Genomic DNA, 11,229 nt, shown 5'->3' with positions numbered 1-11,229 from the left:
TAAATTCTCCCTTCAACATATAATTAAAATAAAAATATAAAATATAATTAACTAACATACTCATATTCTAATATGAGTAAACTAAAATATTGATATTCCTTTGCATTATATAACTTCAAATTGTTATTTTATTTCCTTAATTATGTTATTTTTACTTACTTATTCATTTATCTAAATATACATTTTATTTTCCATTTCTTTTATCACTTTATTTTTATTTTTATAATTGTTCATTTTAATTTTTTTTTCATACCTTAAGGGAAAATTTTTTTCCCCCTTATGAAAGTTAACTTCTGATCTTAATTTTAATTATCTCAATATAAATTTGAAGCTTAAATGATTATACAGAATACGATATAAATGATGTTTTATTGAGTATTAAACAGTAATTCAGGCATAAAAATAAACTAAAGCTTGGTGTCATAATGAATGTGCCTCGCAAAAAATGTAATAAATTAAGACAGGAATGACAGAGGAGACAGCTTTATGGTCTGTGAGTTGAACAACCTTTCTATCAAAGACCATAAATCAGAACCAACAGTAGCGCTAGGAAACCAGATTACCTTTTGACATATTACGTGTCAGCTGCGTATACCTGGATTTCAATTCAAGCTTAAAGGCGAAAAGCCAGTTCTCTGATAATAAATTTAAGGAATCCCTGTTTCATTACGAAAGCTAATAATTTTAGTTCATTGATACAAGTATACAAATTAAGTACAAACAATAATACTTATTTGTTCATAAAGAGGAACACCATTAGCGATATTAGAGGTATTCAGACGTACAGAAAGATCAGTAGTTAGTGAATTTATTTTGAAAAATTTATATATCAAAAACCATTTGACGTACATATGTCTATTAGCACTCAAATTAAAGCTAGTTTAATCAGCTATAAAGTAGTTTATGATGTTTATCTTGATAGGAGTAATAGTTTACATGAAAGTTGCTGAAATAAATTTATTTATTGATGTTCGGACAAATTTTCATTTGCCTAATTTATATTCATATGTGAATATCATAAAAACAACTAACCCTACGAAGATAAGTGTCATAAACTACTTTATAGTTAAGTTTATAAGTTAAATTTTTTATTTAGAGTGCTGGCAGATATATCTGCGCCTTATGAGTCTTAAGAAATATTTATTCAAAAATCAAACATTTTATACGAACAACTAGAAATTAACATTTTGTAAATTTATTTTATCGAATACCATGTATTTGATATATATATTTGATAATATATTTGAGTGCTATACATATAGTTCCTGAGATATAAATTTCTCAAAATAAATTAACTTACTACTAATCTTTCAGTAGATTTTTAAGAAATGTTGCTTTTTAAAAAGCTATATCTCAAGAAAGATTGAACGTAAATAGCTCTTTTAACGCTAATATTTCAGCAAATTTACTCTTCTTTAAATAATGTGCTCTTAGGTTTTCTAGTGTTGTTGGTAGTTTTTAAGATATAGAGGCACGAATGAAAAATTAATTATTTTTTAACGTTTTTGAAAAAGCCGCCATTTTTTATTCCCCCTACCTATATTTGGCAGACTTATCAATTTTGACTAGTAATTATACATAGTTTTCATTTTTATGAATTTTTTGTGAATTTATGAAATATTGCTTTTTAAAAAGCTATATATCAGGAACTATTGAACGTAAATAGCTCTATTAGAGCTTAAAGTTTATTAAATTTACTCTACTTTAAATGATGTTCTCTTAGATTTTCTAGTGTTATTGGTAGTTATATAAAGATTATAAGGATATAGAGCTCCGGATGAAAAATTTATTATTTTTAACGTGTTTGAAAAAGCCGCCATTTTTTATTCCCCCTACCTATACTTGGCAGACTCATCAGGTTTGACTGGTAGTTATACATAGTTTTCATTAAAGTAATCAATAAAATAAGTTGTATTTCCTTTATTTTGAGTGTTGGCAGACATATGTGCGTCTTATGAATCTAGATATATATTTTTCAAAAATCCAACATTTTATACGAACAACTAGAAATTAACATTTTGTGAGTTTATTTTTATCAAATGTCATAAAAACTACTACTCCTACAATGATGAACATTAACTATTTTGTAGTAAATTTAACTAGCTTTAATTTGAGCGCTGGCAGACATCTGTACGTCCAATGGTTTCTAAAATGAAGTTTTTCATAAATCAAACTTATTGTCGGAACAACTATAAATCAATTTATTTAAGCAAATATCATGAAAACTACTATTCCTACGAAGAAGGTCATAAACTTCTATATAGTCCATTAAACTAGCTTAATCTGAGTGCTAATAGACATATATACGTCACATAGTTCCTGAGATATAGATTTCTCAAAATAAATTAACCTACTACCAATCTTTCAGTAGATTTTGAGGAAGTTTTGCTTTTTAAAAAGCTATATCTCGATTATTGAACGTAAATAGCTCTATAGGGGTTGCCATCATAGTTTCAAAGATAAGGAGCTCCGAATGAAAAATTTATTTTTTTTAACATTTTGAAAAAGTGGCCATTTTGTATTCCCCCTACCTATACTTGGCAGACTCATCAACTTTGACTAGTAATTATAAGTAGTTGTCATCAAAGTAATCAGAAATTGGGTTGAAATAACTGTCTATTTTTCTCCCCGGTTCTTGTTCAAATAGTGTTACGTGATGAGTGAAATGTTTAAAAAAAAATTTTTATATTTAATGTAATTTACAACTGCATAAATAATAAATACAATAAGTAAATATGTGGAATGTTTCATTAAAAAAAAAAAGAAATATTTTTTTAGGAATATGAAGGCTTGAGGGTCAAAACTTTAGAGAAAAAAACAAAGTGAGAGATAATGAATAAAAGATGGTTCTTTTTTAATTTGAGGTATCTACTAACAAAAAAAAATTAAAATATAATATATTAATACATTAATAAAATAAAAATTAACAGTTTCATTTATCCAGAGTTTTGATAGTTCTTAATATATAGAGCTCCGAATGAAAAATTAATGTTTTTTTAAGGTTTTGAAACAGCCGCCATTTTTTATTCCCCCTACCTATACTTGGCAGACTCATCAATTTGGACTAGTAATTATACCTAGTTTTCATTAATGTAATCAAAAATTGGGGTGAGATAACTGTCTTTTTTTCATCCCGGCTCTTGTACTATCTAGACTTAATATATTTGTGTTTCATGATCCTTTGCAGGCTTCTTGTTGCGAGAACGCGCACCCGCGCACGCATAGAGCGTTATTATACTCGCGTACCAGCGAGTCCCAGGCCATCTGCATGAGCTCAAGCAGGTTCAATTAATAGGACATTTTTTAAAACTCCAGTTTGTTCACAGGAGCTAAATTCGAATTATCATGAACGAGGGATTTGAATGTATTCAGGATTTTTTTTTTATCATCCCACAATAATAAATAAATATTATAGCAGAAAGCTGTACATATTAAATTCATGATAAAGATTACAAATAATATAACTTAAATTTAAATGTAATAGTGACTGTATTATCCTGGGCATAACAGCCTACGAAGATATATTAATTATGGTGAGAGAAAAAAAAATTTGCATATGCTCACAGTTCATTACAATTTCAATAAACATCTCTTATTAAATTTATATTTTTATAATAATATAAATTTACAAAAATACTGACAAAAGCGATACACTGAATAACATTATTGTATAAATTGGCATTATATTTTAGCTTGGATATAATTTAGAAAATGTCAAAATTATACAATAAAAATACCCATGAATTTATTATGAAAAAAAAAATTTAGAGAAACCAGCTTGAAGAAAGATTTTTTTTAAATTCCTCGTTGCTTCATCAATAATTCAAGACTTTCATCCCTGGATAAACCAACTTCAGCATAGGCTTGTAAAAAGATGTCTCGAGAGAGAGTGAGAGAGAAAGTGGAATGTACAGACGAAGTGAAGAAACTAGAGGGGAAAAAAAGCCATCAAAAGAAGATATTTTGTTTATATTCATAATAAAATATCTGGAGTTTTTTTAAAATCTAATAGAAAATCATTAAATATTTTAAAATTATCATGTGTCGATACTTGCTTAGTTCAATTATGCCTCCAAAATTCTTTATTAATGCATATTAAATGTCTAACGTTTCGGCCTAGCCGGTCATCATCAATGACAACCTTTTTTTTTTTTTTTTTATAATTTATTTATTGATATTTACTGTATACACATATATACAACAAGTAAATTTGCTGTAGGTGACATAGTAACATGATAAAAACTTGTGGAGAATCTACCCACTGATAGAACTCCAATAACATTTCTAGAGAAGAAGATCTCGAGGCCATCTTCTTTTCAGACGCCTAGGAGGATTATTAGTTAATGAAGGAGAAGCCAGGTTAGAAACAATTGGATTTGGGTGGTTGAGAAGGTTATTATGGAAGGAACGGTATCTGGTTCTGGCCAAATCGGCAACATATGGAATATTGAGGTCCTGATGGATGACTTGATTTGTGATAAAGTAATAAGCATTAAGGATTTTACGAAGGGTTTTGGACTGTAAGGATTGGATTTTGGAGGAATTTGATGGTTTAGTGGAGCCCCAAAGCTCAACTCCGTATGTCCAGATAGGCCTTACAATAGTCATGTAGATCAGTCTTTTGTAATGGATTGGAAATTTAGACCGTTTGTCTAGTAAAAAGCAATAGTCGGAATCTACGAGCAGTTTCTTGTCTTTTTAGTCTTGTATGAGGATTCCATGTCAGTCGTTTGTCGAGATGTAGTCCTAAGTAACGGATCTGTTCGACAGGAATAAGTGGGGTATTATTAAAGGATATTGTAGGGGAAGAGGTCATGGGTTTACGTCGAAGGGTAAATGTGATTTGGTGGGATTTATTGGAATTTATTTTAATCCTCCAGTAATGACAACCTTAATTTTAATTTCACAGTCTCACAGTACTTAATAAATCATCTCATACTATTACGCCTAGGTTAAATAATACAGTCGAAAATTATTCTATATTAGTCACAATTACATTTAAATTTAAAGTCTAATATAAAATTATCCCCAATACTGTATTATGTTATACACGGGCATAATAAGGAAATTTTATTAATTAGTGTGAGCCTATGAAACTAAAGTTAAAATTGTCCTTGATGATGGATGGATTGGCCGAAACGTAGACATTTAATAGGAATTGATAAAGAATTGTCGAGGCTAAATGCATAAATTTGTTATGATTGAAAATCTGTAATGGTTTTATGATATCTGGTATCTAATTGTATTGTAGTCATAATTAATACTGAGATTTTATTTACTTTATTTTATTTTATTTATTTCAGTTGTTTTCTATTATTTAACTGTTATCCACCTATATTTATTTATAATGTGTATATAAGATTTTATTTTTATCCATTTTAGTTCATACATAATTATTTTTTTTATTACTATTACTTATTACTTATATTTTTAGTAAACTTGTATATGGGGAGAATGGTGGCACCATTGTAAGGCATGATGCTACTAAATTCAAGGAGCCGGGATCGAATTCGGCTGGGGAGAAAATTGTTTTCTGTTACACTGTAGCCATGAGTCAACTCTGTGGGTCTTGAGCCCTCCTTGGGTCCATCCAGCCTCAAAAATTGGGTAAAAATCTGGCGGTCGAGCGTGATTCTGACCAAATCACCTCCTTGCACAACCGTTGTTCAAGTAATAGCACTGAACCCCTGGCCCATGACTCATGACTCCATGAGCTGTAATTTTAATTTTTAACTTGTACATACCGTAAAATTGTCCACTTACGTCCCTAATAAAAACTGCCCTTGAGTGTGACAGAATGTATTATTACAATAATAACGTTCTTAAAAAATCTTTAATTTCCTCTTTCAAACTATTAACTATGATGATACCTGGCCGAAATTAAAGGCCACTTCATTGTACATTGATACACCAAGTTTAATAAAAAATCGATTAAAATCCTAAAGAAATTGTAAAATCGATTCTAAAAATGACACTTGCAATAACATCACAGGCACAGACTTACCCTAAATATGCCATGCCAGTCCCGTATGACATTTCGTTTCTGAGCTAGGCTGTACACTAATTTGTGTCATATGACAAAATGTGTATTTCTGTCGAAAATTCGAATTCGACTAAAAAGGTAACGAATCTCTTAAAAAATTCTCCTAAAGTTCCTATAATTTTATTTAATTGAAACAATTAATCATTTCACGTTTTTATTAGCAGTGAAAACAGATATATATAAAATATATATGAAAGGATTTAATAATTAACTTAATAAGAGGAACAAAATTGTTTTTGTTTTAAAATAAATTTTTGGAAACAAGATTTGATGAGGTTATATCTTTGATGCGTGGGCTTAAGTCACTTTTTGTGCATTTGGAGATTATGTCGTATTTTTGCACCAAATCAGAGCCACCGGTTGGTATTAAGGTCTTTATAATTCAGGTAGACTTACTAATATATTGTTTTATAAAAATAACAATTACAGAAATATCAATAATTAGATTTTAGATAATTTTTTGAACTTTGTTTTTTCTATCTCTCTGAAAAATTTATATATTCGACTTAAGCCCTTATGACCACGCATCAAAGATATAATATAGAAGGATTGTATATAGTTGGAAAGCAAAACATAATATTTAACACAAAAAGTCAGAAGGCAGTGGAAAATATTTAAAAAAACATTTAATAACACGGTTTGACTAGCGGGCGCATGCGCAGTTTCACCACTTGACAACGTTTGCCACCTTAGTAACTAAGTAATTACTTTTTTAATTTCACTTAACCTATATATCGATGGCTTAATTAACAGTGGTGCTAAATACATTTCCACTAAGTTCACAATCAAAGGTTCTCTCTTTTAGGAAAATTAATTAAAAAAGGTGTATGTCTTTTAATTGCATTTTTCATTATTAAGTTTATTTCTATTGAACGATGATAAATACAATTAATTGACTAAAATTTGCCGAAAACCTTAATAAAAAATTGTTGTTAAATTAAAGAAACTGAAGACGGGGATGCAGCATCCTCGAAATGTCCCAGGCATAAATAGAAACACAAGTGCTACGATGTTTTAATTTTTGGCCTGAGAGCAAGAAAAAAATATATATATAATATTAAAGGTCAGAAGTTAACATTAAATGTAATATCGGTAAAGGATGAAAAGAAGTGACAGAGAGCAATGAAATGTTTTATTTGTCATAAAGTTCCTTCTGTGAATTATTACTTTCTTTTTCTACTCTTTATTTCTTCTGTTCACTACTTCTTCATATTTTTATTTCATTATAGATTTCTTAGTTATTTCTTTATATTTTTTTAACACAATAATGAGAGGTATATTTACTACCGAAGGCTTTACTGGAATTGTTTCGTTCGTAAATCCAGTATCATACTCATTTTAATAATCAAAATTTATCTTTATATATATTAAACTTCTGGTAGGTTCTAGATTTGCTTTTATTATTTTATTTACACTATACTATATTTGAGATTCCTCCGGTTTTCTAAATTATACTGAGTGGTTTTATAGGATTCTCTTTAGGCTATATGTTATCATCTTTTTTTTTTTATTTATATAAACACTGACGACCTAACATCAAGACATACTACTCATGTACCAATACTTCAAAAACACTACAGTAACTAGAGACAAGAAATTTGTAAAGCGAATTATAATGATAAATCATGATTTTACAATTACGTAAGGAGCTTACATAAATTATAATTATAAAAAAAATCTCAAACAGGACAATTCGCAAACTTGATAACATCTTGTTAACTTGGCCCTACAAAATTGTAACGATATTTTGGAGAAACAGAGCTTCCAAGTTACAATTTCCAGTTAAAAGTCACTTCTAGATAGAACTATGGCACACTGCTTATGTTTCCAGTTCCACCGACTCAGACTTTTATTTCGTGAGGCCAGCAATAGAAAACATAAACATAATATAGTGAATATAAGTCAAAATAAAAGACCTTTTAGACTAAAATAAAATTAGCAAAACGTATTACGAAAAGAGAGAAAACAATTTATAGATATATAAACTAAAATACGGTCCTGAAGAAAGGACGATGCACTCCAATAGGCCAGGAGAATATATTTCTTTTAGTGTAGTACACAAGAGCCGGGAACAAAAAAGGCAGTTATCTCACTCCACTTTTTGATTACTTTAATAAAAACTATATATAATTACTAGTAAAAATTGATGAGTCTGTCAAGTATAGGTAGGGGGAATAAAAAATGGCGGCTTCTTCAAAAACGTTACAAATAATAAATTTTTCATTCAGAGCTCAATATCTTTATAACTAACAATCGGTGCATTATGTTAAAGAAACAAAAACATAAACGTGAAGACTATCCTCATAGTACAAGAGCCAGGAAGAAAAAAAGGCAGTTATCTCACCCCAATATTTGATTACTTTTATGAAAACTATGTATAATTAATAGTCAAAATTGATGAGTCTGCCAAGTATAGGTAGGAGGAATAAAAAATGGCGGCTGTTTCAAAACCTTAAAAAAACAATAATTTTTCATTTGGTGGGCTATATCTTAAAAATACTAAAAAACCTAAGAGCACATTATTTAAAGAAGAGTAAATTTGCTGAAATATTAGTCCTAAATGAGCTATTTATGTCCAATATTTCTCGAGATATAGCTTTTTAAAAATCAAAATATCTTAAAAATCTACTGCAAGATTAGTAGTTAGGTAATTTATTTTGAGAAATCTATATCTCGGAAACAATGTGGCAACTACCTCAAATCTAATTGCAACTTTTTAAAATATGAATCATAATTGTAAATATGTAATTGTAATTGTAAATATGTAATTGTAATTGTAAATTTGTAACTTGTAATTGCAATATAATGTAACTTGTAATTGATAATTTGTAACTTTCTCACTTTGTAATTATATGTAACTTTGTTAATATGTCAATTGTTATCTACTAACTTTGTAAAGTCAGTGTAAATGGCCCTAGTGGTCGAAACACTTAAATAAATAAATCAATCTTATTATAAGATTAATTTTGGTATTTTTTTTTTTTTTTTACAGCGGACGAAACAGACAATGATAGAGTGCGAGGTAGGATGCGGTTGCGAAGAAGTGACATGAGCAACATAGAGCGAGCACGTTCGAGAACGCTCCGGATGACCATTACCATAGTAGCAGCCTTCATATGGTGTTGGACTCCCTACGTCGTCATGACTCTGTGGTAAGTCCAACAGCCTAAATACATCAATATTAAATATTTTATTTAGGAAATAATAATATTAAATAAATGCCTTCTAAAAATGAGTCTTATACACTCTAACAAGGGGGGGAGGGGGAGGGGGGTAAGGCAAGTCGGATCACCGATTCTATGAAACATTTTTTTGGTGACACTAGATCGAAAAATATTAGACACATCCCCAAGAGTTCTTGCTAATGCACCCTAGGAGCCAAGGAAAAACATATTTTTGCATAATTTTAGAGATTTTTTTATACTATTCTACTATTGTACATAATGGATGGTAGATATTGTAGAGTCAAAAAAAAATTACTTTATTAATTGTACAAAAAATAAATGAGACTATGAATACTGGTGCTATCGACTGACCAAGTACAACAGACAGTGAAAGGATATTTCAGTTAGTATATATTGAATACAAGGAACTAGGATATAGGGTTTATTCGGCATGCTCAGACCTATTAATATTGTCACGCCTTAGTACATTTGTTTCATCGAAAGTAGAATTGTTTGGTTGCTGAGGTCTGTGGAATAAGTCCGAATCACAACAACCCTCGTTTATTGTTTAGTTATTGGGAAATCAAATTAGGATATTTTGGCAGCTGAGGTTTGAAGAACCAGCTGGAAATGTTTATAATATTGAGAAAGAGTAGTGAAGGCACTGAGGTCTCCTGAGCTAAATGCTGGGGCCTTAAACCAAAAGTTATTTATTGGTTGTACATGGCAGCGATAAGACCCATTGTCCTATACGCTGCTATCGAACGGTGGCATAAGACTATGAACAGCAAATCCCGAGCTTGGCTTGGGAAACTTCAGAGATTGTCATGCCTCATGATGACTAGTGCCATGAGCACCACTCCCTCTGCAGCGGTGGAGGATTGAGGCTCTAGCCTTCTTGATCTTAGCTATGCATACTGGTTTCCGGAACGAACTCCTGTTCCCTAACCTAGAAGGGACATGGAAGCCTGGTCAGGAGGATCAATAAAGACGGGATGCTGGCTATGCATGCTAATCTTCAGGTAAAGAAGTTAGGGACACATTATTGTGTCAAGATTGAAGGGGCTATCCCACACAAACTGTTTAACGGGGTAAACTTTTATACAGACAGATCCTTAATGGAAGAAGGATCTGGAGCAGGAATATGGAGGATGTATAAGCCTAATCAAAGCATTTCCATATCTCTAGGAAAGCACACCATAGTATTTCAGGCTAAGATGTTTGCAATTAATGTTCTGTGTCCAGAATCTAATAAAATAGGGCACGAGGGATAAGCTAATAATGATTTTTACGGATAATTAGGTAGCCATCTATGCGCTAGGTAGTGTAGCTTGCTCTAAGAGTGTAAGATTAATCTGAAATCTCTTTCCTTAGCCAACAAGATGCGGGTAGATTGGGTGCCTGGTCACAAAGGCATTAAAGGTAATGAGCGAACAGACTATCTTGCAAGGAAAGGATCTGAGACCGCTCCTTTTACACCTGACCCTACATGTGGTATTAGTCTCAGCCATGCGAAGAGGCATATCAAAATGATTGCTTAGGACAAGGCTGGGTTATTCTGGAGGAACACCAGAGGACTGGAGCAGTCAAAGTAGTTCCCCAAGGGATTCTTCCCGAGAAGAAGCAACACTCTTCTTAATATGGACAGAAGAACTTCAAGATGGGTGACAGATCTATTAACGGGACACTTTCAGTTAAATAAGCACCTCTATAAAATGCGACAGAAAGAGTCCCCTATCTGTAGGCTCTGCAGAATGAATGATGATAGTGCCTACCACATCATTTGTTGATGTGATGCATTGGCCAGAACACGATTCCTCATCTTCGGTAAGGATCGCATCTTAGACCCTACATTTTGCGTGACGGTAGATCTGTTCACAATATCTATCGCAAAGACAACTGGCCTGCTTTGAGCAGAGGAGGGACGGCATACAATAGGCCCTTTGTGGCTGCAGTATACTTAGTCGGGAAAGGAAAAAAAAAAAAGTATTTATTAACAGAGATACTGGCCGTCGGTTCAAG

General features: G+C 31.2%; 1 protein-coding gene across 1 annotated transcript in view; it reads left to right on the top strand.

Annotated features, from left to right (window-relative positions):
• The window catches only part of LOC106688967 (uncharacterized), a 106,577-nt gene that overhangs the window by 77,779 nt on the left and 17,569 nt on the right, over positions 1–11,229 (top strand). Inside the window, exon 5 of the mRNA XM_067052458.1 lies at positions 9,036–9,195. Coding sequence (XP_066908559.1) covers positions 9,036–9,195 — 160 coding nt within the window. The remainder of the gene's footprint in view (positions 1–9,035; positions 9,196–11,229) is intronic.

This window comes from Halyomorpha halys, unplaced genomic scaffold, assembly GCF_000696795.3.
Source record: "Halyomorpha halys isolate HHAL.00 unplaced genomic scaffold, Hhal_1.1 Scaffold1244.1, whole genome shotgun sequence".
Classification (NCBI taxonomy): Eukaryota; Metazoa; Arthropoda; class Insecta; order Hemiptera; family Pentatomidae; genus Halyomorpha; species Halyomorpha halys.
This window is presented reverse-complemented; position numbering and strand designations above follow the sequence as displayed.